Here is a 27,300-nt window from a genome sequence, read left to right as displayed (position 1 = left end):
AACAACAACAACTACTCATTATATAAATAAATTGAAAAATTCAAGTGGAACGCACAAGCAGTAACCTCCCACCACAAGCAATAATCATGAAATAACTACATTCTGACATTGCTGTACAATATAACTAAAATAAAAGCCAGTCGTAAGAAAATCCCAAGAACTCTTGGAGTTCACTCCAAGAAATCTCAGGATTTATCTCGGTAATGCAAAATTAGCCAGATAAATAGCCTGAGAAAATACATTTCATATAATATATAATAAATTTATGAGAGCATTCTTGCTCTCATAAATTGCACTTCTCCCTCTAGATTGGAGAAGTGCAAATGTTTCTCCTGTTCACAAAGGGAGAAGTGAGTAATTATGGATCTGTAATTGTGTGATGTCTGTTCAGAGAAAATGGAATCAGCTTTGAAAGTAGTATTACAGAATCATCTTGATATGAATGCAGTTTTGTGGAAATTGCAACATGGATTTGCAAAGTGGAAATCTTGTCTGACCAATCTGATTAGCTAATATGACACAACAACAAAGCAAATGAATGCAAAACATACCTTTGACATATGTTTCAGTAAAGCTTTTGACACTGTTCCACATGAAAGAATGCCATAAAAATTTAAGCAGTCTCCCATTAGGATCAAGTTACTTCAGTGGATAAGGGGATGGTTGAGTGCCAGAAGAAACAGGATAGGTATGAATGGGCACTGCTCTTCTTGGATTAGTGTTATTAGTGGACTACCTCAGGGTTACTGTGCTGTTTTCAGTATTTATGAAGGCTTATCTCCAAGCCTTCATAAATATTGAAAACAGCATACCACTTGTAGGTTATTCTGTAGGTTTGGAGATTAGCATTAGTAGAGGCATACGATGTAAAAAAGCAAGCTTGTACAGCATCAGCCAAAAAATAAAAATAAAAAAATTCCCATTTCATCTATACATTCGCTCTAATAGTTTGTGCACTTCTTCCTTGAATTTATTTAAGCTATCAACTTCCACAACAAATGGACGTTTGTTCCAGCAATCAACTACCCGCTGGTTAAAGGCAAATTTCTGTACATCTATTCGATAACTGTCTTTCCTCAATTTCAGTTTATGCCCCCTCAGGTTTGTAATCTGAACAAGATGAAGAATCCCATCAGCATTGAGCCTGCACAATGCTGATGGGATTTATTAAATAACTAATATGACTGACTTTGCCAGTCCCTTTTAATTATGACCAATTTACCATTTTACTTAATAAGTATCTTATTACAAGTTTCGATTTCTGATTCTTTTTCCCGAATTGTATATAATTGAGTTTTTGAGTGAACATATATGTTCTCCTTTAATTAAAGACACAGCAAGTTTAATCAAATAAATAATTTCCTCCACTTTTCTGTACCTTACAGTTTGTAGGGTACAATAGAGTATGACTATCTTAATAGGTAACTGTTTTATACAACATGAAATGCATTGGTTAAAGCAATATTTGCAAGCTCCTTTCAAACAATTATTCAAACTTTTTTTTTTTTTTTTTTATCTGAACCCCAAACACGAGAGGTATTAGAACCTATAGTACTTAGTACCGTGCTTGGGTTGGAGGTTGAGAAGACGAAAGAAAATATTTGTTGACATTGGACTTGAACTTCTGTAGATTGTAATTTTCAGGAAATACATATGAAGGAAGGTGGTTCCAGAAAACGGCAGTTGAATGAATAAATGAGGAAGATGAAAAGTTGGTTCTGTGGGTTTGAAGTTGGACAGTAAATGGATGTTGGCTGGTGGCGGCACTTGTTTGGACTGTTTTGAAAGAGAGAGCGGGAATTATAGAAGCCAATTCAGAAGAACAGTGCCCATGGAAGTATCTGTAGAAGAGACATGCAGCAGAAACAGTACGTCTATGAGAAAGCAAGTGGAGAGACTCTGTTAGAGATGAATCATTAATTAACCTAACTGCCCTCTTCTGAATGGAATCAAGAAGCCTGAGAGAGGTTGTGGGGGGCACCACCCCAGATGTGAGAACAATATTCCATGGCAGGGCGGATTTGCGATTTATACAGAGTGAGCATCTATTTGGAAGAAAAGTAACACCGAGAGCGAAAGAGAAAACCAAGTTTTTTAGATGCAGAGGAAGCAATATTTGTAATGTGCTTGTGTCAAGAGAGTTTAGAAGTCAGGGTAATCCCCAAAAGAGATATATCATTTTGCCTAGAAATCGGAGTGTCACTAAAGATAAGCATAGGAGCAGAAGAATCCTTTTTGCAAGATATAAGACAAGACTGAGTTTTAGAAGGATTGAAATCAACTAAGTTGTCTTTGTCCCACTGGAGAATTACCTGAAGATCGGCATTTAAGGAATTGGTAGCAGATTTTTGAGACGTTGAAGCTGATTGAGCAGGACAAGATTTCTCAAAATGGAAAGTGGAATGCAATGTGCTATCATCGGCAAAACTATGGATAGGATTTCCAGTCAATGGAAGAAGAAGATCATTAATATACAAGAGGAAAAGAGTGGGGGGAAAGAACTGAACCTTGGAATTAGTGGAGAAGTTAGAAGAGAGAGAGAGAGCCATCTACCATCACCCTCAGTGAGCGATCAGAGAGAAAACTGGATAACCAATTACTAAAAACAGTTGGCAAACCATAAGATGGAAGTTAGTTTAGAAGACCTTTATGCCAAACACGATCAAAAGCCTTTGAGATGTCAAGAGCAACTACTTGTGTTTCACCGAACCTTTCCATTGAATTAGTCCATAAATGGGTAACATAAGCCAGAATATCACCAGTGGAACGATACTGACGGAATCCATACTGGCGATCGTTGATCAGACGGAAGGTTTCTAGGTAGTTTAAGAGTTGGCGGTTAATTGATTTCTCCATTACTTTAGAAAGAGTAGAAGTAATTGCAATGGGACGATAATTGGATGGGAGCGATTTGTCACCCTTTTTAGGAACTGGCTGGATATGAGCAAATTTCCAAGCAGAAGGAAAAACACCTTTGGAATAAGAAAGGGAAAAAAGGCGGCAAAGAATAGGAGTAAGTTCAGGAGCACAGGTTTTGAGAACAAGTGGAGAAATACCATCAGGACCTGGAGCTTTCTTAGCATCAAGATTCATCAAAATCCTTCTGATATCCTTTTGACAGAAGACCACAGAAGGCATTGAATGGAGCGTGTTAGGAATGGTGGGAGGTGTTTTACCAAGATCATTAATACATGAGCTGGAAGAAAAATGGGATGCTAGCAGGTCAGCTTTATCCTTGGCTGAAGTGACAACAGAACCATCTGGTTTGGACAGAGGTGGGAGCAGAGATGGGTAAAAGTTGCGGCCAATAGCTTTGGCAAGAGACCAGAATGCTCAGCTACCATTAGGGCAAAAAGCAAGTTTTCTACTCTTAGCCTGTTCAAACTCTAGTTTGGACTGATTAATAACTGCTTTACAATTGTTGGGAGCTTTGGTATAGGCAGAAAATGAAACTGAAGAATTAGAAACAAGCCAATTACGATATGCAACATTCTTCTCTTGAACAGCCTTAGCACATTTATTGGAAAACCAAGGTTTAGATAAAGGACGAGATTTTAAAGTGGAGTGTGGGATGAAGGATTCCATTCCTGCAAGAATAATTTCACTGACACGATCTGAGCAAACGGTGACATCAGAAGTTTTGAAACAGTAATCCGACCAAGGAAAAGAAGAAAATAAATCTCGCAGGTCATCCCATTTTGCATTCTTGTAATGCCAAACAACATGAGGTTGGGAATAGCCATGAGATAAAGGTTCCATTGGAGAAGAGACAATCACCAAGTTGTGATCTGAAGTGCCTAAAGGACCTCTCACTTCGACTGTGTACTTAGAAGGGTTGTTTGTGAGAAAAAGATCAAGCATATTGGCTGTATGATTAGGATTGTCTGGTATTCTTGTATGTAAATGAACAATCTGTACTAGGTCATTAGTAATTGCAAAAGCCTTGGCATCTCTACCTGCTGGGTCGATGTGACTAGAAAACGGAAGGCAGCTGGAGTTGTGAACATTAAAATCACCAAGGAAAATTGCCTCACTGTTTAGGAAAGTTGGACTGGAGAAAGTCTATTGCAAAGAGAGGAAGTCAAAGAGCTACAAGTGATTAGTGGAGTTGGGAGAACTGTAGAGACAACAGATGAATTTGACACAATGAGGTAGAGAGATTTTAAGCCAGAGAAGATCAAAGAGAGGAGATTCCAAATTGCCAAGTCTCTGACAGGGAATATCAGAATGGACATATACACAAGTACCACCTTTGAGGCACTTTGAGGCGAAAGGAATCATACAGCGAATAATTTGGACATCTGAGATGAGCAGTAGTTGAATCAACCGATAACTGAGATTCTGTCAGAAAAAGTACATGGGGTTTGGCAGACTGCAAGTGGAAATGGGCATCGTTGAGATTAGAATTGAGACCACGTATATTTGTGAAATGAATTAGGAAGTGCTTGGGAGGTTTAGATCTTTTCGCAGATAAGCTTGCTCTATTAGTTTGAGAATTCATAGTGTATTCAATAGTAAGAAAAAGTGGGTGGGACATGCTGTATGAAGTAATGAAATTTTTGGATATGGCGTACACGTGGTAAGAATGTACCCAGATCCTTGACATTACGTGGCCTCGACAGTGCTCCCCGCATACACACTACTCGGACTTCCTCCAGTCACTATCTGGCAGAGTAGAGGTAGCAAGATAATACACTAGCTGATCCGGAAGCCTCCTAGAGAGTTACCAATAGGTTCGGTCCGGTGTACTAACTAGCGGCCGGCCTGCGAACACCGTTTTAGAGCTGTACTCTCGAAATGTAAGGAATATTGGATCTCGCCACGACATTCATCATAACCTCAAAAGTCATACTGCATGATGGAAGAGATAGGGAAGGGTTGACTGGAACTTAGCTCTAGAGACTAAACATGGGTTCCACCACTTCTAGCCTCCAATAAGCCAAGTGGTGGTATTTCACTGTTTGATTAGAGTCATCTACCACCTAGTACTGCCTGGTAACATAGAGGGGCAGCGAGGTGTGGTGCCCACACCATGTGGTGTGGGCGCCACACCTCGACCCCTGCTTACGTTGGTTCACACCTGGCTGGTCACTCACCATGTACTTGTGCATGGAGGTTATACCCAGTATTACTAACAGTCCCACCATCGTGAAGGTGCAAGCTGAAGATTTGGCTGTCACAGACTGTTCGGACTTCGCCGAAATTGGGTCCACTTGACTTGAGTGTCACCCGAATATCAGTTCCATCAGCGTTTTAGACTCCCAGGTAGCTAGTACAGCTTGTCTGGCATATCTGAGAGAATGTCTGTGACAACCTCAAGGACTAATGTTATTGCTGTTATATTTACAGTTAAATAGACAGAATAATTTTAGCCAATGAATTTATGTATTGCATTTGAATCAACTGACTTGACATAGTGGTTGCTTAAGCAAAAACCATTTTAATGCCTTTGAATGTTGAGTGGATTGAATCTTTCTTAAAAAGACCTTGCAAAGGAAAATATTAATTTGCTTATGGTTATGTCCAGTGTTGTTCAGTTAGTCCACATCAAGTATTCTATGGCACTTTAAATCTAGCAATTATTAGTGTTCAACTTAATTCTAACATCTTGTCTTCATTAATAAACAGGTATATTTTCTTGATGAAAATACCTTAACTTTGCAAAATAATTTCAGGTTCACTGTTAGATATGTTAAATTTCCAGTCATTTCTTTTAAACTCTCAGGCCACTGCTACTACTAGCACCTCGCATTTGCAAGTGTTAATTACGTATGCCAGTCACTTTAAGAATGAGTATCAGACAAGCAACAATGTGTTTTAAACTAGTAGAAAATTGTTTAATAAAGTAGAGCAAACAAGCTAATAATCACTATGAAATTACATAAACAAAAAAGGAGTCTGTCTTCCTTGTTGTCTTTGTTCTTTCCTTTTTTTTTTTTTTTTTTTGTATAACTGAAGAACAGTTCATATAAGACAGTTTCTTATCATTTGGTTAATTCAACACTAAAGGTGGTGGAGGACAAAAGAGACCTGTGGTAATTGCACAATTAAACATTAAGTTTTTTGAGCAGTGGAGGCAGGCAACTAGGACAACTCATGGAGTCTGTTAATAATATAGAGGACTTTTTGCAGCAAGTATAATGAATACTGCATACAGATTACAAAATCTCATTTTAAGAGGGGTATAAATCTGTTGGAACAGGTGCAGAGAAGAGCAACAAGATTAGAAAGTCAAAAACCAAAACCTACAGGTTTTGGTTTTTGATTTTTTGTTAGAGGAGCACTTTGATACACATCTTTCTTTGCAATTTACTATGCACTGTAATAAAATGTCACAATCTAAACTTTTAAAATAATTGAATTAAGGGTGAGTATGACCAGTATGTTGAATATATGATTAAGCATGAATTATCAAGGCATACAACAGAAATTAGAGGATATGATACTGTATTTCCCCATGTATAAGACGCACCTTAATTTTGGCGCCCGAAATTTGAAAAAAAATGTATTACATAAAGTTATTAAACTCAAGTTTTACTCCTCATAAAATTCATACAACTCCTCATCACTGTCAAAACTCCCATCTATTAGCTTGTCCTCATCTGTGTCTGATGACGAATCACTGTCTTTGTATATTGCCTCGTCCTCAGTTCCATCTATGGCATTTGAAATGCCACACTTCTTAAATGACTGACAACGATCTCAATCTTGATATTATCCCAGGATCTTTTCACCCAGGTACAAACTTCTCCTATAGTTGCTTTCTTCACTCTTCTTGCTGCTGCTGTCAAATTGTCCCCAGAAGACTTCATCCATTGGTTCCATTCGTCTCTCATGGCAGCTTTGAAGGGTTTGTTAATGCTGACATCAAGTGGCTGGAGCTGGGATGTCAAGCCTCCAAGTATGACAGCAAGTTTTGTTTTTTGCTCTGCAGCAATCTTCTTTGTGTTTTTTGTTGTGTGCCCTGAACTGATCAAGCACCAATAGAGCAGGTTTGCATAAGAGCCCACCTGGTCTCCTGCTCCAAACTTTCTCAAACCAGATCTTCATCCCATCCTGATCCATCCAATCCTTGTCATGAACATGGACAATCACTCCTCAAGGAGTGTCTTCTTTTGGCATTGTTTTGCATTTGAAAATCAGCATAGGAGGCAGCTTGGTTCCGTCGGCACAACAAGCTAGAACAACTGTATAATGGCTCTTTTCATGTCCACTTATTTTCACAGTTATAGTTTTCACCCCCTTGTTATCAACAGTTCTGTTACTTGGGACATCAAATTGAAGGGGGACTTCGTCCATATTTACAATTGTTGTTGTTGTTATTTGGCTTTCACCATTCCGGGGATATGCGGTGGTCATTCCCTGACCTTTCCGCATCCTCCATATTCGGTGGTCATGGGCTCGAACATATTTGCAATTTGTCCCAACTCAAACTGATGTGTCTTCCGACATTGAATGACAAAACGATGAAATTCAAGGACCTTCTGCTCATAGCTTTCAGGCATCTTTTGGGCAAGTCTGGTGCATGCTTAGTCCATTCCGTTTCATGAACCCGAAGCACCAGTTGTGTCCTCCTTTGAAATCAGTAACTTCTTTTTCATCAGCAATTCTTCTTGCCTCATGCTGAACCATCTTTGTGGACACAGGAATTCCAATTGCCCTTTGCTCTTCAATCCATATCTTCAATTCCCTCTCTAAATCAAGCCATTTTGCTGACTTGCCTCTCATGGCCTTCTTCTGCCGTGGCATTTTCAGTTGGGTTTCTTCTTCCTATAGCCAGTCTCAGATTGTTTTCTCAGTTGGAGGAGGACCAAACAATCCGAGAAAACAATCTGAGACTGGCTCGGATTGTTTTCTCAGTTGGAGGAGTACCAAACTTACGTTCAGCAGCAGCAGATTTCCGTTCACTTTTGCAAACTGGATCACTTTTAACTTGAATTCAGCACTGTACGAAAATCTTTTCTGAGCCATTTCTGGGCAGAATGTGGCAAAACGTAACCTAATATTACCGGTAACACATGCGAAACAATGAGCGCAAAGGCAACAAGCGCGAAAAAGCGGGAAATGCAAGTAAAAAAATCTACAACCACTGTATAAGATGCACCCAGTTTTTAGACCCCAAATTTTTCGAAAAAGGGTGCATCTTATACATGGGGAAATACAGTATATAGATTTCTGTAGGGAGAATCTGAGCGACTGTGAGGGCTGACCAGTAATACAGTACAAAATGTTGATTGAATTTGTGACTTGATGAGTCTTCACCCTTATACATGAAGATTTTCTTTTCCCCAGTAATACACATTATCTAAATTAATTATTCTGTCTCTCCCAAAAGTGGTTTTATTTTTGAAGTTATCCAGCTTGCAAAAATAGGATCTTTCCACAACAACACAAAGTCACTGACAGAACTGTTGTCATTGAGAATAATCTGCACGAGACAACTGATTGTATGGTTAATGCCAACAGCAGACCAGTTTGTGTGGTGCTTGTTCTGGAATTGGGCTTTAACTGGATTATATCATTTGAAGAGTTCAAGGTTTGTGTCCTTGCTGTAGACTGGTGGTATTGCCTTTCATGATACATGAAATAATTGTGATCATTTCCCCCTAAAACCCTTACCTATGGTCTCAAATGTTTTCTGTTCTGGGAATCCTCTGTCATGGAAGTTTTTCTGGTACATGTACTTTACTTCACTTGTATTTTTTTGTTCCTGTGTGTGTGCATGAGGTACATTACTGTGTATTCAGCCATGATTGACAAGAGACACATTAACTTTCATTCTTTTTTTTTTGCTAACAACTATCAAACTTTAAAGATACTATCAAACAAGGTAGAACATGACACTTTTATGACTGTGGTGATGCTGTGTTTTGTTTATCTGCATTCCAAATTATACGTCCAGGTTCAGGGATGCCAGTTCAATCAATCTTGTTGAAATAACTTGTATGTATTCACTTTGAAATAAAGTAAATCTTAATGAAAGATGTACATATAGAAATTCATGAAAATCTGTCTTTTGGAGTGTCAACTTGTTATATATGAAAGAAAATGGCAAAGAACATGGTGCTTTATTCATTTTAGTGCCATGGCTAAAAAGGAAAAGTTACTATCTGCTTTCCTGCAGTCAGCAGGAAAGCAGATAGTAACTCTACCATTACTATTCTTAAAAGTGCAGAGAGAGGTGTGAAGATTGTCAGCAAAATGTAATATAAGTATATTAGGTGTCCTTTCATCTCTTTTTATTGTTAGATGTAATTTAAATGGTTTTTTTTTTCCCACGTTATATATTACCATATATTCTTTTTAAATGACACAGAGTTAAATATTAAATATTTTGTTGCTGCTCTTGGCTATTTAATAATATGTTTGTTTGCTCTGTTAGCTACAGCTGGAAGAGCTGAAATGTTTCAGCCCCCTCCACTAGCATATAAGAAGTTCAGTTTCCAAGAATTTGATAAGATTGTAGACTGTGAAGCTACAGGTACGTAAGTTAAAATATATTTCCTTTAAAGTAGCATAGCTTTTCATGTAGAGTAGAAGAAATATAATTGAGCCACTTCTTTAAATAGTGGTCCTATAACTTTTTTTTTTTTGATAAAATTAATATTTCAATTTCAACAAATTTATTTCAGAAGTAAGTGCTATCTGTAAAACAATGTAGTTGGTTTGACGTAAAAAATAATGGCATTATTATAGCTTCTTTGTGCAAGTTCAGCTTACTTCATTGTATTGAGATATTGCATTTATCATGATATTGGAAATCTTCTTGAGTTATGAGATAAAGGGAAACATCCATGTTTATGCCATTTATGAACCCCCTTGAGTGTCATGAGGGAGAGAGAGGGAGAGAGAGAGAGAGAGAGAGAGAGAGAGAGAGAGAGAGAGAGAGAGAGATTTTTGTGGCAAAGGTAAAGAAAGTCAACACGAGAACCACAGCAAACTTCGGGAAACTTACCAGACAAACTGGTTTCCTACTACCGCAGTTTCTCCCTTCATTCTCAGTAAACAGATGGTGCTTGTTATTGGCAGTAGAAGCTGATAATGATGTATTGATTATTAAAAGCAGATTATTGGAGTTCATGAGTGTAATGCCTTCGCTGCTGAAATTTACTTATGGGTACACCCTCCAGACTGCCTCAGTCTGGGTGTTTATCCCCCCTTCCCACTGTTTTATAATTGAAAAATGACTTTGTTTTTTTTTCCCTTTAGCCATTTTGCACATGCAGGAATTGCACTTGTTTAAGTGAACTGAACTTCCTTCAAAATATTCTCCTTGATCCTGTATGTACCAATTCCAGTGTTTCTGCAAATTTGTAGAAGCATTTGTGCTGTACTCTTCTTTTTGATTGCTGATAGTTCCATGCCTTGTTCTGAATAATCTCTTTATCCATTGCAGATCTGTGCCCTTTCATGGAAACTTTAAATTTTTTTAAAAAAAAAAAAAAAAAACCTTTAGAAATTGATGAAATATTGAGCACTTAAATCTGCATGGAGTGTAATGTGCTTTTAATTTCTTAAAGATATACAGATTATTCTCAGACATTTAATGGTGCCTCCCCGTACCATTTCTTCAATGAACGTAAAGAAAGCAGAACTGGTAAATTATGGTGATAGGATTTACATAAAGTTTAATTTTGATTGTAAATTATTACACATTTGTTATTTGTTAAGTTATTTGTTAACTTTTAGTTTTGAATCCGTTAACAAATAGCAATTAGCAAACATCAGGTAAAGAATTAAGTTTTAAATAATTTTATGCTGGTTATTAATTATTGATTATAAATCAATTAACAAATAATGATTTTAAATCAATTAACACTAGGTAAATGGATAACTATGCATACTTACACTGCTGTAATTAGAGTACAAATAAAAAGATAGTAATGAAAATACAGAGAACAAAACAGAAGAGGCAATAAGGTTTGAAAATATTAACTGGATTCAAGACCCTATCAGACAAATTAAAGAGTTTAAAACTTTATTTAGAAGATTTCCTTCACAAGCAGACAAATAGAATGACATCTTCAATAATACTTCAATATTCAACTGCTGGACAGTCTTGGAGCAGAGAGTCATAGAGTTGAACACAGAAAACAGAATTTTAAAAACCAAAGTGGAAACTGTGGCAGAAGAAAAAAACAGTTATGAAGAGATCAACACATTACGTTATGCCCAAGTAGCAAGGGCAAATAAAATAGTGGCTACACAGCCAAAAGAGGTTAACAAGACAAAACAAACACCCAGAAATAAGAAGACAAACATTGTCATACTAAAAACAATGGCCATGATTACAAAAACTGCAAAAATAAGTCTCAGCAGCCAAAATGTGTTACTTGCAAGGCAGCATGACTGACTATGCACATAGCATCAGGAATGACAAATACCCCTGCTAAAAAAAAAAAAAAAACCTAAACTGGTAAAAATGACACAATAAAGACCGATTATGGGCCAGATTGAAAATATAAGTAAGGCCTCTGTTTGAAACTGGCCTTACTTCTTACTGCATTTTCTTTGATTTTGACGGCTGACCTTTGAGAAAGACGTTAAAATCATCGAATTTGCAGCATTAAGTACTTTTTGGTATATTAATTTTTTAACATATTGCTTTCACCTTTATTTTTACACCTACAATTGATTGATTATATGACATCTATTTCCAGTTTTATTCCATGATTTCAACTTACTGTTTTATAATACTACCTACTTGCCACTAGCCACATTCATTACCCAATCTTCTACATTTATTTATGGTCGTTGGGTGCTTTCTACTATACAAAGTAGTAACCCAGGTCTGTAATCCTTCCTATATTCCTCTTATAAATATTCCAGTGTAGATTACTATTATGCTATATATATAGGCCCTAGCCACTGAAATCTTAGGAAACTAGGTGGCAGGGCCTGCCCGAGTACGAACTTCTACTGCGATCCCTCTATGCTCGACCTGCCTCCTCAGGGTGAAGTGTGGGCAACGTGGGATCCAGCTATGGGGCCGACGGCTAAAAGGTCAGAGGAACAACATAACAAGACATTACACGACACAGCAACACACTTACACTTTTAAGTAAAATCTCTGGCCTTCACAGTTCTGTGTTACACAATATGGAGATGGGGGAAACCCCTGGTGCCAACAGACCCAAAACACTTTACGCTTTTCTCCTGTAATTCTGTTCTTATGATACCATCAGTGTCACATACCAAGCTTGGTATGTGACACTGATGGTATCAATGGTACCAAGCTTGGTATGTGAGGCTTTATTTATTAAGTAATGTTAATTGATGTATTATTAATTTTATTAACCAAATTAATGACTAAAGTAAAATTATTTAAAACTGTTAAAACTTAATTCTTTATGTGATGTTTGCTAATAGCTATTTGTTAACTAATTCAAGGCTGAACCGTAACCTCCCCTCCTTAACAAATAAGAAATGTGTAATCAAATTAACATGTAATAATGTATAATGAAATCAGTTTGTAATCAAATTAATTAATGGCTTTGCCTGGGTGAAGAAATCACTTCCCTGGGGATGAAAAGAGCAAACATGGAGTGTGACACTTTTCTTCCTCTAGAGCTGCCATGCTCATCTTACTTGGAATGATACCAATCTGATTGTGATACTATTCAGCCTAACAGAATGGGAAAGGATACTAACCAGCAATACTTTCCTTCCTTCTTCATAATTCATTCTCAAATAAATCAACCTGTAAGCAAGCTTTCACCATTCCTCATCCAAAAGTATTTGGAAAATGCTGTTGGACTGCCCAAAATGGGTGAAAGTGGTGGTCAAGAAAACTGATAGCTGAGACTCAGAAAGGTTAAGTGATGTTTAGTTAAGTGTGTAGATGGATATAGACAGTATGTAATTTCTTGAGGTTAGACCTGAGAGTAAATATATTTGTGAAATGAACAGAAAATTTTGGGGAGTTTTAATTCTTTTTCAGATAAATTTGTTACATGATATTTCTTATATATATATAAAAAAAATTGTAATAGAAGAAACACTGAGAAATAAACTTAAAAATGAATGATTTTTGAATAGAATTCATAATTACTTGATTACAGTTGAGTGTATTCAAGTATTCTTAATTCCAGCACAAAACCCTACTTATATAATTTAACAGCACTTCTAGATTATCTGTGGAAACTCGTCATCCTTTCTTAGTTCAATTCTGATGACAAGATTCCACAGAAAATCTAGAAGTGTTGCCAGATTATATAAGTACAGTTTTTGTATTAATAATTGAATGCATTCTGTTGTTAATTCCTGTAACTAAATATTGGATAAAAGTAATTCACATGGTTTATTAGTGTTTTTTTTTTTCCCCTTATGAAGTATTGATGAAGTAGATGAGGAAAGAGATAGGAAGATGGGAGAGGAGAACATTTTTTATTAAGCATTGAAAATTTTAAATATGCTGAACACACAGCAAAATATACCAATGTTCCTTAATATAGTACAGTTAAGGAGATTGGTACACTTATTTGGATTTCTTCCAGTCGCATCTGGCAAATGATGCAGAAGAATTATTCACTGGCTATTTGGGATGCTGCAGTGAGCATTATCAGTAGTTTTAGTGCAGTAAACTGTTTGGCAGCTATTCTGTAGCCTCAAAATGGAAAGAAATTTGGGTCTCAGCTTGATAGCCACATTCATGATCCCACAGAGCACTAGGCCATTGTTCTATGAGATGTGGATGTTATGCCTTGTCCCCTGCTTGCATTGTCTCACAGTAGGTGGTTGCCTCCAGTGCTATGCATTTTTAGTATTTTTTGATTTTGCATATACTCAGGGTAACTAACCGTGCCATCAACATGAAGATGGAAGAAGAAAATTTTGTTTACAGAACAACTAGACTTTGCTGAAGTTTGCCACATTTAATTCATAAATGAGGTTTGAATAGCAGCTTCATCAGTATTTTAGACTGCCAAGTACCAATTCCATCTGCTGGGTTTTAAGTTTATCAAAATGTAACATTCTTCTGTCCGTCAATGTTACCTTAACTCTTCTCGTTGGAATAATTTTTGCAACAAACCTTGTAGACCAAGTTTATTATGGCATAGGGGCTACAACTGCTCAGCCAATTCCATCTGCTGGGTTTTAGTTTTGTCAAAATACAACGTTCTTCTGTTCATCAATGTTTTGAAGGTTACTCCTGACATGATAAGATACTGGTAATTGAAACTTGCTTGATCCATTGTTTATTTACATTTAGATTTTCTGTGGCTATTTCAGAATGTATTGAAGATGCTATCACACTCAGTGATGTGTTTAAGTATTGATAAAGGAAATAAAATAATTCACGCATAATTCTTTAGACATGTTTTTTGCTTCCTTATCTTGCTAACAAAATTTAACACTTTTCATTGGTTTCATAAGCTGGCAAAGAAAATATCTTAGTAGGTATCTATATTCCTGTGTTCATATTGCCAAAATCAATGGCAAGTGTGTCTCACATTGGCAGTTGGTTCCTCCTGTGTTACTTGCCATTTGATCTTTTATTTTAATATCAGTTTACTTAAGAGATTTAAGAAAAATGAAATTCATTTTTTTTGATTCATTGGTTATTTTTATTAATAATTAGATTTTTTGATTATTATTTCTTTTCTATTTTAGGTGTAACAACTGTTTGTGCATTTGATCATCTGATGATTGACTCAATACGTAAAGGCTTTTATGGAACAATAAAACCAAATATTCCATCTTTTAATTTGCTCATAACAATAGGAACCAATCCATATGTTGGTTTTTATCATGCAACAGAAGTAAGTTACTTAAATAAATTAATTTCAATATTTTTCCTGATAATTTTCAAAATTCTAAAATATATTTCATTTTAGTATGGAAATAATCATAATTATTTGTGTGTATTAGGGCTGCCACATCCTTGGGTTTGACCTGCAGTCTTTGGATTTAAGCATGCCATGTTCAGGCTTTGAGTTTCATTGTCTTTTCTCCCAGCCATATAATAGTAGAGATAAAAAAAAAAAAATTGCATTCCATTATGAGACAAAATATGATATTATTGTATATTATCATATTTTTTTTTTCAGAATAATGCAACTTATAAAACTGTTTAATATATGTAAATGTATCACAGTAGTTTAAACCAGGGAGGTCAGAAACCTTTTCCAATATTTAAACTTCTTTAAAAATAAACAAGGTCCTAAACAATAAACAAGGAAAATTTGAAACTAAATAGGCAAGTATTTAATGAGATTTCTGTCTTGTTTCTCTTCAGAAAATTGTTATCTTTATTTCTGTGCACTGTGATCAACTATTTGCTGAACATGTTTTAAATTATGGCATTGATAAGCTCCAAAACTGGAAATTAATAATTACAAGTAGATAATTACCACAAGTCTTTTTAGTAATTTTTTTCCTAACATATAATATTTAACAAGTAATTTTTTTGTTAGAAAGCAATTTAAAAAAAAAAAAAAAAAAAAGTTCATTGTATGTGAAAAAATTTTAGGATTGCTTTCATTCCTCCCAAGTCTTCTCTGAGTCAAAGCTTTTGAAAAGCTGGACATCTAGTGTGTATACAAGTACTCATATTGTTGTTGTATAGGCACAGCCAAGGGATGCTTTCCTTAAGGATTAGGCATCAGGAATGGACAATCAGGTGGAGAGTACTTTGGTTCCAAATGAGGTAATATTAGTAAGCGAATTTAGTTATTAGGGAATTTGGAAATTTATTCTGTAATCAAGACAAATGGAACAGAACCGGGGTAGGTGCTAAAATTGATGATGTCACTAACCAGTTGTTAATTCTTAAGGGGACTAAAGGGCATGTGGTCTCTTACATGTGAGAACTAATGACTAAAAAAAAAAATGAAATAAAACTTGGTCAAGAAATATAAGGTCATCCCGGAAAAATGCTGCAAGATAGGTCAATGTTATTGTTTTTGCAATTATGCCCAGATGTGATATGAGAGATTATATAATAAAATCCTTGTGGATTAAATGAAGACTAAAGCGATTATGCAAGGCTTATATGGAGAGTCTGCTGACGAGGCTACTAGAGACGGTTGTGTTCAAAGCCGCTAAGTGGATTTTTCTTATTTATTGATTTGAAATTATTGTTTTTCTAAAACTTTTGATTTAAATTTAGTAGTATAACATTATTTTGTGATTTTCTGATTAATTTGGTATATTTATTCTTTACTCGGCCTTGTAATTGCATAAAAGTATCGGTAAAGGTTTCCACGTGTTTCAACTCCGCTACCATTCGTAATTTTCCCGCCTTTGCGATACGATAGTTATATACCGTACTAGATAGCGTTAGTTGAACTTCGTTAGCAGTTAAATTGTACGTTTAAATAAATACATATAACGACTTAGATTACAAACGTAATATAATTAATTATATTTAACATAATTAATAACATAACATAATTAATTATAATTAATTAATAAATTAATAGAATCATGACTCAGACCAGAGCAGCAAAGCAAAAGGCTCAAGCTAATGGAAGTGCTGTGGCTCAGAGCAGAACTGAGGGGGCAGTTGTCCTCTGACTCACAGCCTTATAAAATGCATTGTTTGCTTGATGTTTGCAGAGCAATCGGGTACGGGACATGATACTGCCGAGGGGGATGTCTTTGTATGTGCGCGATGCAAGGAGTGTATCGATATCAGGCAACAACTCGGCGTTCTTGTGGGCCTATATGAGAGCTTGAAGGACAGGGTGGATGCCCTCAAAGAAACTAAATTGAAGGGCCCATCAAGCTCTCAGCTGCCCACATCAACGCCAGAGCTTGCACTTGGGCATCGCGTGACATAGAGACAACCCCCAAGGCAGAATGCGCTGGTCCCGAAGGAACTAGTAGTTGTTTGTGACTCTATTGTCAGGGAAACGGGGAACATGCTTTGTAAAAAAGATAGGTGGAACAGGACCAGGGTATGTCTGCCAGGGGCAAAGGTTGATGATGTTGTAGAGCGAATATCATCTTTTAAGGGCACAAAACGTGATATAGTTGTACACGTTGGCACTAATAATATTAAGAGTAGGAGACTGGCAGAATTACTTAACAAGTACAGGTCACTGTTGAACAAAAGCCGAGAATTAGGGCTAAATTTGAAAGTGTCTGCAATTCTGCCCAGACACGATAGGAGGGAGTATATGATGAGAGCCTTGTCGATCAATTCGGCCCTGGAAAGATTGTGCAAGGCTCAAGGGGTAGAATTTTTTTCAGCCTGGACTGTACTTGTTAACAGGAGAGATTGCTTCTACAGGGATGGGATACACTTAAATAAAAAGGGTGCAAGAATATTTGCTGATGCTATCGAGGCAGTGTTAGGTGGGTCGGAAAACTGCTAGCTTGGGGGGGAGACAAAGACCAATAGATTGACAGTAGCCACTGGCAGAGGTGAAAGAGATTCTTGCACTGCTTCTATTAGAATGAGCAGAAGCCTGAAAAACAAGATGCATGGTATTTCAGAGACTGCTGGGAGCCATTGCGGTACAAGTAAACACATGGGTTGTGTTAGGGTAGCTAAGAATAGAAACAGGTGCAGGTATACTTGCATGTACACCAATGCTAGGAGTTTAGTAAATAAATTTAATGAATTTGAGGTATTGCTCAAAACATCAAAGGCAGATATTGTTGGGATATCAGAGACGTGGTGTCACACAGATATAAGGGAAGCAGAACTGCAGTTTGGGGAGTACAACGTCTACAGAAAGGATAGACAGGATAGGAAGGGGGGAGGGGTTATGCCATTAGTTAAGAAACACATAAAAACCAAGGAAGTGAAGCCAGTCGACATCGCCGGACAGTGCAGTGTTGAGTCAGTTTGGTGTGACATAAGCATTGGGAGATCAAAATTGAGAGTAGGAGTGTGCTATAGGCCTAATGACTCTGATGAGTATAATAAGGAACTGTACAGGGAAATAGAGTGGGCCAGTAAATCAGAGAGTCTTATAATGGGAGATTTTAATTTCCCAGATATTGACTGGAATTTGGGGGCTGGTTACTCACACATTAGCAGGGCTTTTGTGGATTTATTGGATGATTGTTTTCTACATAAGCATGTTCCGGAGGCAACTAGAGGGAGTAATACTCTTGATTTGATTATCAGCAGTGATTCTTCATGCATTAAGAATCTGCAGATAAATGAACCACTAGGTGGCAGTGATCACAGTGTGCTGAAGTGGGATTTACTCAAAGTGTTAACTACCATTAGGGGTAAAGGGAAGGGTTATTGCTTCCGTAAAGGCGACTACGATGGACTGAGACAGTATTTAAATTCTATACAGTGGGACCAACTGATGATGTTACCAACAGCAAATTCAAAATGGGAGGCATTCAAAGAACTTATCTTGGAAGCTACTAGGCTTTACATACCAACTAAGAAATATTGTTCAAGGTTTAGGCCAAAATGGATGTCAGATGAAATAATGAGGCATATAGCAGAGAAGAAAAATGCATGGGATACTTACAAATTAACACATGACACAGAAGCCTATGATAGATACAAGTTGATATGCAACCAAGTTACAAAGGAGGTTAGGCAGGCGAAGGCAGATTACGAGAAATCCTTGGCAAGGGATGCAAAGAAAAACAGCAACGAGTTCTTTACTTATGTAAACTCTAGAAGGAAGGGGATGAATCAGATTGGTCCACTTGATATTGATGGGTCAAGTGTTGATGATCCTGCTCAGGTAGCTAACAAACTAAATGAATATTTTGCATCGACATTCACACATGAGGAGTTATTCAGCGAGGGGAATGCCAGAGGTGTATTCAACTCTAGCAGTAAGCTACAGAATCTTGAAATAACTGGGAGTAAAGTGGAGGAGAAACTGTTGAAGATAAACACAAGAAAGGCACCCGGGGTGGATGGGATCTATCCAGTTATATTAAAGGAGGCAGCAAAGGAAGTAAGCAAACCCTTAGCCATAATTATGAGAGCTTCCTTGGACTCAGGGGAGGTACCCGTAGACTGGAAATGTGCAAATGTGACCCCAATTCACAAAGGAGGATCAAAGGCTGACACAAGTAATTAGAGACCTGCGAGCTTAACTTCTGTTCCAGGAAAATTAATGGAGGCACTGGTTAAAGAAGCACTGCAGGATCATTTAGACAAGACTTCAGTTATAGCTCAGACACAGCATGGTTTTGTTAAGGGGAAGTCTTGCCTGACCAACTTGATTGGATACTATGATGCAGTCACAAAAGAACTGGATGCAGGGAATAACTTTGATATTATATACTTGGATCTTAGAAAGGCTTTTGATACTGTTGCACATGGAAGACTGCTACACAAATTGGAGCAGTGTGACATTGGAGGCAAATTGCTGCTATGGATAAAGGGGTGGTTGAGGGGGAGAAGACAGAGAGTGGTAATCAATGGACACTGCTCATCGTAGACTAATGTTATTAGTGGAGTTCCTCAGGGTTCAGTATTGGGTCCATTATTGTTTTCTGTATTTATAAATGATATTGATGATGGTATATCAATCTTAATGTCCAAGTTTGCAGACAATACAAAGGTTGGCAGGGTTGTCAAGGACACTACTGACACTATGCTGCTGCAACAGGATCTGGAACGGTTGAGCAGATGGGCTGAGAGGTGGCAAATGAAGTTTAACATTGACAAATGTAAAGTACTACACATGGGAAACAGCAACCCCAGAGCAACGTATCAACTCTGTGATACTACACTGACAGTGGTAGAGAATGAAAGGGACTTGGGGGTGGTTGTGCAGGCAGATATGAAGTTCTCTGAGAGTGCAGACGGGCTGCAAGAGTAGCTCATGTAGTATTGTCAATGATATACAGGAATTTTTCCAGCAGGGATAAGGAGGTGATTATTCCATTGTATAAGGCAATGGTCAGGCCACACCTAGAGTACTGTATACAGGTCTGGAGGCCTCATTTCAAGAAGGATGTACAGCTGCTGAAACGAGTACAGAGAAGGGCAACAAGATTAGTGAATGGAACAAAGGGGTGCTCTTACGAAGAAAGGCTTAAGTTTTGCAAATTACAGTGTCTGGAGACTAGGCACCAGCGAGGTGATCTGATAGAGGTGTATAAAGCCTTGAATGGTTTAAGCATGCTCAATGCTGATGGGATTCTTCCTCTAGCTCAGAAAAATCACCTGAGAGGGCATAAATTCAAATTGAGGAAAGACAGATGTAGGATAGACGTGCAGAAATTTGCCTTTAGCCAGCGGGTGGTTGGTTGGTGGAACAGACTTCCATCCCTTGTGGTGGAGGTTGATAGCCTAAATAAGTTTAAGGCTCAGCTGGACAGGTATTTTGAACGAACAGAGGGGTGAAGTGGAAGTGGGTTTTTTTTTTTTTTTTTTTTGGCTGATGCTGCATAAGCTTGCTTTCTTGCATCAAATGCCTCTACTAATGCTACTCATATTATAATTGTATAGCACGTGTGGGATACATTAAAAGATTCACTGAATTATACATTTTCTCCAGCAGTTACATACCACTGGGAAAGTCTTGAGTAGATAATTACAAGGAATGGATTAGGGTAGTTAAAAAAAAAAAAAAAAAAAAACCTCCTGTATAGTAATTCTAGGAGTGTTGTAAAAAAAATAAGTGAACTTGAGCTCTTGGTCAGATCAAGAAATGCTGATGTTATAGGAATAATTGAGAGATGTGTCATCCTAACATAATAGAAATGACAAATTTCATTTTGTCTTTTAACTACTTGAAAGCAACAAAATGGTTTCCTGGAATCTGATCAAGTCCAGTCAGATGTTGAGTCTGTGTGGTGTGAGATGACTAGTAGGAGAGGAAAGATGATAGTTGGAGTGTGTTACCAAATGATACCAAAGAGTACAATAAAGATCTCTTTAGGTAACTTCAGTAGGCAAGAAAAAGCAAGTGCACTGTTATGAGGCCGCCGTAGCCTAGTGGTCAGGCGCACGGGTGCATAAGTACACGTGCCTTGAGTGACCGGGGTTCAAGCCCATGACTGCTGAATACGGTGCTGTTTCTTGTATTCTGTCTATCTTGTTAACTCCTCTGACTGTTTGGTCGTCCCGGAGTATAAACAGAAAATTTATTTATTTATTTATAAGGGACTTCAATGCTAAGGTTAAAAAGAGAAAACAGTGCAGAAAGGGAAATTATAGGAAATTTTGGAATTGGTGAAAGAAATGAAAGAGGTGAAAGACTTGTGGAATTTGCAGAATCTCAAAGAATGTCAGTAATGAACACTGTTTTCAAGAAAAGGATGAATACAAAGTGGACATGGAAGAGCCTAAATGGATTAACAACTAATGAAATAGAATTCACCCTCACTAACAGAAGATATATCGTGAATGATGTTACCTTCCTGAACAAGATAAATGTTGGAAGTGATCACAGAATGGTAAGATGTACACTTGATATAGATGTAAGAAAAGAAAGAAAAAAATTGACTCAAGTAAATAATACGGTCTTTGAGATAACAGAAGAAGAGAAAAAGCAGTATGTACTGGAACTTAAGAACAAGTTTGAGCTTCTACAGACTGCTCAGGACCAAGATATCGACGAAGAATACTACAACTTTCTGAAACTGATAAAGCTCAAGAAACCTATAGGTAAAAAGAAATTTAAAGAAGAAAAAATTAGTCAAAATATATGAGAACGCTACCTCCTTTATTAGACTAGTCAAAGACAGTAGCAAATTTAAAATTGAGAAAGGAGTTCAACAAGGAGACAATATTTCCGAAGTTGTTTACTGCTGACCTTGAGAAAGCTTTCAGAAGATTAGACTGGTCGCAGAAAGGAGTCAGTGTGAATGGAGAGTACCTAAACCATTTACGATTTGCAGATGACATTGTGATCATAAGCCATGATCCCAAATAATTAGAGGAAAATCTTAATCAGTTATGCAGAGTTAGTAAGCACACGCTTCTTGATTAGACCGGGGTTCAAGCCCATCACCACCAAATACGGAGGATGCGGAAAGGTCAGGGAATGACCACCACATATCCTGGAGCAATATGGCCTTAGTTGCTAATGCTCCTAAAAACCAAATAACAAACAAACAAGCAGAGTTAGTAAGGATTTTGGACTAAAGATGAATATGGCTAAAACAAAAGTAATGATGAATAAGTATGCCACAGAAAGGGATATAATGATTGAAGTTGCAGTAATTGTAAAGGTGGAGTCATATACTTATCGGGGACAAGTCATCAGCTGTGATAATGATAAATGGCTGGAAGTCAAGAGAAGAATAAATTTTGGATGGATAGCATTCAGGAAATATAGTCACATACTGAGGAGCAATATCCCAATTTGTCTGAAACAAAAAATAATGAACCAATGTATACTACCCACCATGGCGTATGGAAGTGAAACCTGGGCACTCATCAAAAGAATGGAAGAGAAGCCGAGAACGACTCAGCGAAGAATGGAACGAACTATATTGTTAATCAGACTGTTAGATAAGAAGAGAAACACATGGATTAGGCTGTATTCTCATCAAAACTAAAGAACTAAAATGGTCTTGTGCAGGATACATAGCTCGAAGACACAATAACAAATGGACTAAGAAAATAACAGAATGGTACCCAAGAGGAGCTAGAAGAAAACCTGGAAGACAATGATGGAGATGGACAGATGAAATTCACAAGTTCGTGGGTAGTAAATGGGTGGCCATTGCACAAAACAGAAGCAACTGGAAAGTTGCTGGAGAGGCCTTCATCCTGCAGTAGATTGAAAATAGCTGATGATGACTATATGCTGTTTGTTATACAGCAGAACTTGGTTATAACGAACATGAAAATAATGAGATCATGGCTGTAATGAGCAAAAGCCATAATGATTTTGTAAGTTACATGTATTCCCATACAATCGCTGATTTATAATGAGTGTACTAAATGGATATGCTGTACAAATTTTGGTAACTATGCAAATATTCTTAATTGCTTGGGTGGTTGAAAAAACCCAATTCTTGTGATAGATAAAAATGAAAAGGGCCATTTAGCTTTGATGACCACTCACACACATTGGATTAGCGGCCAGTTTATGACCTTGTACTTTACTGATGGGGCTATACAATACTGCTTTGGTATTCCGCTTGTCACATTACCCTATTTACGGATTGTCTTGTATTCACTGAACCATAAATTTATTTCGAGACTTCTAAGAATTTTGGAAACAGCACCTCTAAGAACTTTGAATGAATTTCAGGACTTCTAAGAATTTTTTATGCATTTTGGGACTTTTAAGAACTTTGTATGCAGATCACCTTACTGTCATTTTAAATAAAATCAGTTAGATATGAACCCTTCCTTCAGAAACATGTCTACTAACAAAAGAAAGTGTCTCTTGATTCCTGGAAAAGTTGAAATTATTCGTGAGTTAGAATGTGGTGCAAAAAATTTTGAAGTGTGTAAAAAGCTTCTTTGTCCTCTTTAACAGTAATGACATTGTGGAAAAAGTAAACATGTTTACATATCTGCATTGGAAAAGAACATAACTGAAAAAAAAAAAAAAAATTAGAAAGTGCAAGGTTACAAACACTGATGAAGCATTGCTTCAATTGTTCACTACGCAAAGAAGTGCTCAATTTTCAATAGACCATCCGATCTTGAATGCCGAAGCAGAAAAATTTGCTAAACAATTTGGACACAACAATTTTGTATGTAACAATGGTTGGCTGGATCGATTTAAAATTCGAATACAAGCATATTATTACAAATATGTATATATACAGGCAGTGCTTTTTTTTGTAAAAAATTAGGTGCCGGTACTCATTCTTTGCTTTCAGGAAAGTAAACTAAAAACTTATTTCCTGATATTGTTACTTCAGTAGTAATGTTTTTGGAATAAGAACAACAAATTAATTATATTAACACAGTTGATTAAGCATAAATTTATTATACAAGTATATAAAAAATAAGTCAAAGGTGAGTCTTATTTAATAAATAAAAAATAATAAGTAAAATGTAAAAGTAAGCACTAAGTAAAAAAATAAGTAAAAATAATTTCATAATGAAGTTTTATAAAATATTCCAAATTTTTATTAAGTTCTCATCCGACCCAATATGCCGATTTCTTTTCTTACTGTTTGTGTCTGTTGCTAGACGACGTTTCCGAAGCAGCCACGAATCAATATTTTGCTGGATCGATATTTTGCTGGATCGAAGCGTATCAGCGGCGGGCCTACAATTTTAAGAAACAGTAGTGAAGAAATTGTTTTTGTCATCATCAAAGATCTGGTTGGGCTGACGATCAGATTTATTTGTAAAAATCCTCGTTCACATTCATTTGATGAAATTGGTATCCTACTCAGAGCATTCATTAAATTCTTCCGAAATCGTATTTTCGGTTAGGTATTCCCGAAACCCACGAATTGTATCTTTCATTTAACTGAAACCTAATTGATAATTTTCTAATTTCATTCTCACCAAATGTCATTTGAGAGTTAATATCTTCAGGCCAATGTTTCTTATCAAGTACTCGGGCAGACGCTGTGAAATCAGCACGTTTACTATCAAGCAGCCTGCTTTCTACTGATTGTTTCAAAGTTCTATAGAAAGCCTCTGGATCGATTGGAGAATAATTTCTGTAGTCTGTTCCATGAAGTGAATCTCCTTGAAATTGTAGATTTTCGGCATCTTTGGCGGCATTTCTGTAATACTATCCCGAAACTGTTTGTCTATCAAGAAAAAGTTGTACAACAATTTCTGTTTTTTATTCGCCCTGTACAAATCTATATCGTGCTCCTGCAAGTCCAAGCTCAAGTCTGATAATTCTTGAAAAGCATCACACATTAAACCTAAGTCTAATATAAAGTTTGTAGTCATAATATTCTTCTGCAATCCTTCATATGTACATCTTTCTTTTTGGTCCCGCATCAAGTCATTCTTTGCTTCTTGAAAATGATTAACTAACTGCTCATAGTTATTCCAAAAGCTGAAACAGATCGGAAGCTCGATGCCACCTATCGTATGCTTAAAATTCTGCCAATTTTTAATAGTTCAATATCCAGTGAGTTTGCGCACTCCTTCAATTCTCTGGCATTTTTTGCAACGCGTTACACATGACATAAAGTTTATCAATAAATGCTTTAAATCTATCGATACTTGCAACGGATTTCACAGTATCACCAACTGATAGTTCTAATCAGTGATTAGCACAATGCCACTCTATTGAAGAAAGGAATTTTTGTTTCATTAGTTTCGTAACACCACTTTTACTACCCATCATAACAGCTGCACCATCACACATGACACAAACTAAGTGATTTTTTAAATAGTTTTCTGTGATACTGTATGACTGAAGACAGTCGAGCAGAGAATCAAATATCCCTTTTGCAGTAACACTTTTGAGTTCATTCAAGTCCAGAAACAAATTTACAGATCTCATTCCACAGTCAAATATATAAGTAAGTTCAAACGTAAACGATCAAAGTGGATTTCCTACTCACCGTGGTCGATTCGCCAATTATCAGTGAAATTTTACTGTTCGACATAATGATTTTATTAACCAAATTTTTTCTCATTTCATCACTAATGTGGTTCAAGGTGTTAATGCAAGCGTTTGTTGAATGAAGAATATGACTCATGTCAATCCCATTTAATTCCTGTAGGTCAATCTCTGAATCAAAATTATGAAAAGACTGATTTTCTTTGGCCACCTTATATGCGGTGGGAAAAAGTTTTGCTGTTATTAATTTTTTCTTGCGATAAACTCTAAACAGATTTTCATGGGGCCCTTTCTCAGCTTCCACAAGCAGTTTTATAGCAGCTTTATGTCCTGCTGTTTCTTTGTGATCGAAAAATTTCTTTCTTAAAGACAATAGCTGTTGCTGTCTGCTTTCGCCAAAATAGGTAACTTCATTATTTGCCCATTCTTTAGAAATCTTCGTGCCCATCTTCTATTCCACTCCAAGAGTTCCAATTTGTTTACATAATGCACAGCCAAGTCTCTTATTTTGATAATTTAGTCAATTATACTTCACACAGAAGTCATTTTTTTGATCAACAGTCCAGCAACTTAGCCAGTCATTTATGTCAGTCATCCATTGCTGTTGACGCGGATACCATCAGGAACAAAAGCAGTGTTTGACACAGTTTCTGTAATTTAGGTCTTCATTCACATTTTCACTTGTTTTTAATTTCTTAACTATGGAGGGTGAGAAGAAACTAGTAATTCTTTTCATTTTGTACTTTAAGGTTCAAGATAGCTTTTTTAAATACTAATTCACTTACAATCTCGTTACCGCACGGGAAAATAAATAAAACTGTTGCGTCTGAATTGAAAATGCACAAATACAAAGTTGTGTTGAACAAACTTTTACATTGTAACAAAAGCCACAGAAAAATTAGTGGGGAACCAATAGGAGCCCCTAGGAAATGGCATTTCCAAAGGGGGGGGGAGTCAAGAAAGAGGTACATGAGTTTCCCAAAGTGGGTGGTATTTCTTAGATGAACAGAACACCTGTGAAAGTGAGATTATCCCCAGTAAAGTAAATCTACAGTCGGAACCTCTATATAACTAAGTCGATTGTTCCTTACAAAAATTTGTTAAACAAAAATTTCGTTATAAAGAAATATGACCTTTTCCACAATGAAAAATAATTCAACATTCAGAAATACAGTAAAAGATGGTAAATATATTTTCTAACATTTCAAAACAATTTAATAATACATAACAAATTAAGATACGATTTTTTTTTTTTTTTTTCATACGACATGATGTGCACAAATTAGAATTATTTTTCAAAATATTTGGTTATCTTTTGTTGTACACTGTATTTACTGTACATTGATCATTTAAAAAATTTTCAAATTTGTTTTAACATACCTTTTGTATTCTCAGGAACATCTTCACACTACAGGCCACGATGAAGTTTCAAAAGCTGCCAACATTTCATGTTTAGAAGGTTTTTAATACCTTAATTAACCTCATTTTTCTTTTCTTGTCATCGATGTTGTCATTAGTTCTTTGAACTAGTTCTTAAATTTGAATTTAAGAACTAGTTCAAAGGGATGAAAAATTTGCAGAAACATTTACAGAAAAAAACATGCTTCTGCGAAACAACAGTTGATTATTTGTAAAGAAAACTACACTCTCCTAATTCCCGAAGAGGGCATTTACAGTAGAAGGTTGACCAGAGCCTATTGTTCGCATTGGGAATACCCCTTGACCAGCGCAAGTTCTCGGTATGTGGGTCAGGTGGTCGGATAGGATTTACGAGTATCACTAAGTGGAATAATCCCTTTAGCCCTCTTAATTCGTGCAGCAGCACTAATTGCCTAAATTATCCGAAGGCCAGAAGTGTGAACAGTGTGTACCGAGTCTCCCTAATCTGTTCGTTATATGAAGTTTTTTTTTC

At 36.6% G+C, this 27,300-nt stretch overlaps 1 protein-coding gene across 1 annotated transcript in view; it reads left to right on the top strand.

Annotated features, from left to right (window-relative positions):
* Rab3-GAP (Rab3 GTPase activating protein) overlaps positions 1-27,300 on the top strand; it is a 606,356-nt gene that overhangs the window by 179,764 nt on the left and 399,292 nt on the right. The window contains exons 8-9 of the mRNA XM_090376553.1: positions 9,383-9,481; positions 14,614-14,762. Coding sequence (XP_090232679.1) covers positions 9,383-9,481; positions 14,614-14,762 — 248 coding nt within the window. The remainder of the gene's footprint in view (positions 1-9,382; positions 9,482-14,613; positions 14,763-27,300) is intronic.

This window comes from Mastigoproctus giganteus, chromosome 6 (genome assembly GCF_048544385.1).
Source record: "Mastigoproctus giganteus isolate SK-2022 chromosome 6, ASM4854438v1, whole genome shotgun sequence".
In the NCBI taxonomy this organism is placed as follows: domain Eukaryota; kingdom Metazoa; phylum Arthropoda; class Arachnida; order Uropygi; family Thelyphonidae; genus Mastigoproctus; species Mastigoproctus giganteus.
This window is presented reverse-complemented; position numbering and strand designations above follow the sequence as displayed.